The 4,872-nt window shown below is 33.1% G+C and overlaps 1 protein-coding gene across 1 annotated transcript; it reads right to left on the reverse strand.

Moving 5' to 3' along the window:
• Nucleotides 1–2,014: 2,014 nt before the first annotated feature.
• LOC125505832 (homeobox protein Hox-A4-like) lies at nt 2,015–4,178 on the reverse strand. The gene is made up of 3 exons (XM_048670522.1): nt 3,717–4,178; nt 3,114–3,189; nt 2,015–2,753 (listed from the first exon to the last, which is right to left on the reverse strand). Exons 1-3 carry the CDS (start codon nt 3,873–3,875, stop codon nt 2,203–2,205), a joined length of 786 nt encoding a protein of 261 aa, XP_048526479.1. The 5' UTR covers nt 3,876–4,178; the 3' UTR covers nt 2,015–2,202.
• Between the last annotated feature and the right edge of the window lie 694 nt (nt 4,179–4,872).

Genomic DNA, 4,872 nt, shown 5'->3' on the forward strand with positions numbered 1-4,872 from the left:
AAAAATATGTTTCGAAAGCAACAAGCAAATCTACTGGCAAACGTTCATCTTTGCAAATTATAATTTGTCTTGCTCCCATTTAGATTCCGCATGCAAACCAAGATCAGAGTGAGGCTGTGCTCCTTATCGGCTATTGAAAAATTGAATTAAACATTCATACCCCGAAGGTTTTCCTGTCAACTGTCCAACAGGCAACCTTTCGTAACCTGGAAAACGAGAGATAAAAAAGTGTAAAATTTTCCAATCTTTGAAGTTTAAAATAATTTATCTCTCCGGAAATGAGGAACATTCTGACATACCGAAACGGCTCGTTATATTTCAGTACCATATAATTCTATTCGAAAACATGAAAATGATAGGCCTTCCTTCAAGTTTAAACCACTTTAAAAATAAAAAACGATTAGTTGCCTGATCCAATCCGAACACAAGAAGGAGCAGAACGTTACGAAAACAAAAAGTTTTTTATACAAGTTACAACGTAAACAAAATACTTATGTTTACCGCACTTGTATTGTAATTCATATGGAGGCTTTTGTACTCTTAATGTTTAACATGCTGCTTCTCTTCTGTGATATTTCTTTATACATTTTTAAAATGGCTAGGTAATGCATTGACGTGCTGATGCAAAATCACAAACAATTTTTGCTGAATAAATTTAGAAAGAGCTACGTGTTATGAGCCGCTTATAGCATTAAGATTTTTCCTCACAGTAAATATTTGACCGTGATTTTTGAAACCCTATATCTACAGGTAAAAAAGTATCACCTTAGTTTGATTCTGAAAGTTACAGTTGGTTACACCCGGAACTACCCCCTGGTGCTGATATGAATAAAGATAATGAGAGACACTTAAGAAGGTTGATATTTGTAAGCAATAATGACCAACAGTTTAAATCTTTAAAGTGCTGGAATCTCTCAACCACTTCCAATTGCCTTTTGGTGAAGTTAAATTGTCTTTGCAAGATAAAATTTCTTAACACTAGAACCACGTGTGTCAATTGTACGAAACATCTCTACTAGCTCATACCATTCTTTAGTGGGATAATTCACATGGGAGCTGGTTTTAGAAATAGTCCAAGAGTTTGTCAGATTTTCTACTGAAGTATTGATATTTATATATAGATTTTAAACCATTATATTTAATACTCTCTTAAAAAAAAGTAGAAATTTGCGTTTCAAACAGTTGAACATTTACTCTTCTTTTGAGGTAAAAGTGTTTGAAATATTATATTTAACTTCTAAGAATACCAAAGGTAAGATTTTATGTATGAAAAAATTGAACCTTTTCAGCGTAGCTCAACTTTACAAATGTTAAGTTAATCACCAATCTGGTAAGGGCGCTTTTATTTATATAAATGACCAAATCACAGTATGAGTAATTTTTCGTGTTACTTTTCCTGACTGTAATTCAATTTTAATACAAGTTCCTTTCCTGGGTTTCAGTCATTTAGTTACTTCGTTATTACAGTTTATACATATTAAGACATTTTAAAATTATCTAAAAATTATTGAACTAACTGGTTAGGAATCAGGAAGACAATATTTCGGAACAGACCAGAACTCATTCTATAGTGTTGTAAAACTACTTACTGGTGTATACGTTGTTGCCAATTTTAACATGTCTTATGGAATGGAAAAAGACAGAAACAACGAAGTAAATAAATGACTGAAACCCAGGAAACGAATTGGTATTAAATGTATGAGTAATTATAAGCTTGATGAATGAAACGAAAAACTGTTCAGAATAAGTCAAAAATTATCAGCAGAGAAATTAGTTTGAGAGTCGTAATTAGGAAAATATTCAGATTTCAAATTTTTGCTACGGGACTTTCTACCATTCTAACATGGAGAATCATCCATAAAAATTTCGTAACGCATTTTCCAAACACCCTGTATAGGAAAAACAAACTGGACTTATTTTAGGACTTAGAGTACGTACGTGGTTAAAGTAATGTCTCTTTGACATGGAACGCCTTCTGGATAAAATTAAGTGAAAAATAAATACAAATTGAACTTAACCTTTGAATTTTGGAACATTTTAATTTGCCTAACTAATAACAACAACAATATCGTGTATTAGAGTAGGGTACATCACAGAAATAATAAGTACGTATACGTACGTATTAGTAATTATAATCAGGTTCATTTTAATGAGTTTGATACAATTTTTCGAAACGTCACTAACCCTTAAAGTAGTATAAATTTAACCAAGAGCATTTAATACATTTGCAACTTCGTCAAAATCAAATTCATATAATTTCATATCTGACAGGTTTAACAATTCTTCTTCTGAGGCCGACAAGTTATTATTGAGCTGATTGGGAATAGGTTGAGGACATGTAGAATTGGGCTCAATTGTATTACTACCAAAAGTAAACGGTGGAAGATGTTCGTACATCTGAATTTGCCTTGGACCCTGAACAGGATTTGATGCTGGTGAACTGTTTATCGTATAGGAACAGTCACTGCTGCTAACAGGACGATCCAAACGAGTTCGTTTTTTGTGCTTCATCCTCCTGTTTTGGAACCACACCTTTATTTGCTTCTCAGTCATATTCAGCTGTTCGGAAAGATTAATTCGCTGTGTCCTCGACAGGTATTTGCTGTTGTTAAACGTATTTTCTAATTGAATTATTTGATGTGCCCTATATTGTGTTCTAACTCTCTTGACATCATTCAATGTTGGGTTAATCATATGACTGCTTCGCGCGAACACTGCTGAAAGATCTGCATATTGGGGCTGATAGTTTTGACCTAAAACAAGACATATTATATTGCTTCCAATCCTTTCAAAAATAGTATACATAATAATCACATCATTTTTGTGATTACTTCCTGAATTACATTAGCCGTTATAAAAATAATCGTTTGAAAACGCAAAAAATTAAAATTAATAGGGCAAGCACAAAATCTTGGACTAAAATATTAAAGATATGGAAATAAACTTTCCAAATATTCGTTTCTAATTTAAAGACCGCAAAATACGGTGATGAGTAATTTGCAAATAAACTTGTGCAATGGTAATAAATCTGGATCAACTATAAGGTCAGTAAAACAAATTCACAAGAGCATTTGTTAGTCGTGTGTTACAACATTTAAAATATGGTTACTTACTTGGTGGATATGGTGGACATACGATCATCTGGTTGACTCCTGGTAAGCGGTTCTGAGCTATTTCATAATTGCCCATCTGATGAAGTTAACAATTGCAAGTTAGTAAAGAAGGAATTCAAATTTGACTAGAATGGTTTTATACGTTATATTTAAGACTCGTTTGCAGGTGAGCAAATATCAAAATAAAAATGTCCTCGAAATAATTTCAATTTGAAAATAGTTATATTTAAAACACATACCACTCTAAAAACAAACTAAATCGTTTACAAGATTGCAAATAGCTTAGATGACCAAAACAAGGGTGATAATATTTTAAATGGAATATTAGTTCAAAAATGAAGGTCATGAAAAGGGATAAAAATGACAGTAAAATGTTGATAAAAATGTACAGACGCCCTCACTCTTAGTAAAGCCTGTTTAATGTAAGAGATAAGACTCAAATTTGATTATTTCACTCAAAAAATAAAATTATTCGTTATAAAGATATGTAGAACTAAAAGAATCAGATTATGCAAGCTTTATGTGAAACCACTAAAATCCCTAAGTAACCAATGAACAAGTCGTTTTGCAAAGCAATCACATATAACCAAAACTATCACTTACCGTTATTCGAAAATTATCCTGACTTGCCATTGGAACTTGCTCGTTTGCAAAAGAATACGGTTGCTGTACAGCGAAATATTGCTCTTGATAATTTTCTTGTATCACAGGAAATGTATTGTCGATGGGACTATCGTTAAGAGAACAGGAAAATTCACTCATAATTGTGTAACTATTACAGCCAAACTGAAGTTAACCACTAAACTGAATTCTACTAATGCTAATTAACCCTTTCTGAAGAAAATATATACTGTCCGAAGTGTAACATTCGCATCAACCAGAACCAATCAGGTAGATACCGAAGATGACGATAGGAGGGGGTGATGGAAAACCTCGCGTATTGCTTTTCAATGCTTCTAATTCCGAGGGCAAGGGTTAATTCGTTTTTCAGTTTGATTTCAAAAGCCGCTCATAGTTTTAATGACAAATAAAACGTTTACACGTATAGCCATAAAGTTAAGCGGATGATTTTTACCAAAATTGTTAAAAAATAAATTATGACTGAATTAGAAATTAAAGACTGTATACATACATGTACCCTTTGCAGTGGCTCCGAGTTGTTCGGGAATTGAAAAGTAAATTTTTAAGTACTTTATATTAATAAATTATTTTCTAGTCTTCTTCTTCTTAACTTCTAAATATGGGTACTGGGTTTCTACCAGTACTCTAAAAGTTATTTAAAAAAAGTCTATTCTCAGAATCTCCGAAATTTTCTTATCCTGCACTCACCCGGATGGAATTTTTTCACATGAATTCGTAAATTGCAATGCTACGAATGTGACTTACTGCACACAGTACACATCACAGCCATATTTTTTTATTACACGTTGTATCGCACTTGATAACAGTCCACAATGGTAAAGCCAAATACTATTCCGTAAAGCAAGCACAAAATATTTGGTTCCTGTTGGACAAGAGTCAAAGATTTTCATATAGATTTCGCCGGCTTCGCCCAAGCAGAAAAGAAAACTGGCACCGCCACTGATCCTTTGGAATGTATCAAATGCACAGTACATTGTCAACAATTGAGTTAGGCCCATTTTCATCAGAAGCAAGCGAAACGCAGTTTGACGAAACTAAGTTTATGTTAAACGCCGAAATTAAACGCGTTTAACGACGGACCGTTTTCACCAGCGTTTCGGTACGTTTCACAAACTGC

Source organism: Dendroctonus ponderosae, unplaced genomic scaffold (genome assembly GCF_020466585.1).
Source record: "Dendroctonus ponderosae isolate FM_Combo_2020 unplaced genomic scaffold, Dpon_F_20191213v2 Dpon_F_20191213_1, whole genome shotgun sequence".
NCBI lineage: Eukaryota > Metazoa > Arthropoda > Insecta > Coleoptera > Curculionidae > Dendroctonus > Dendroctonus ponderosae.

Coding starts and splice junctions, on each gene's coding strand:
- LOC125505832 (XM_048670522.1), bottom strand. CDS start 3,875: ATGAGTGAATTTTCCTGTTCTCTTAACGATAGTCCCATCGACAATACA. Junction 3,190..3,716: donor AGGATAATTTTCGAATAACG/GTAAGTGATAGT, acceptor TAACTTCATCAG/ATGGGCAATTATGAAATAGC. Junction 2,754..3,113: donor ATGTCCACCATATCCACCAA/GTAAGTAACCAT, acceptor GTCTTGTTTTAG/GTCAAAACTATCAGCCCCAA.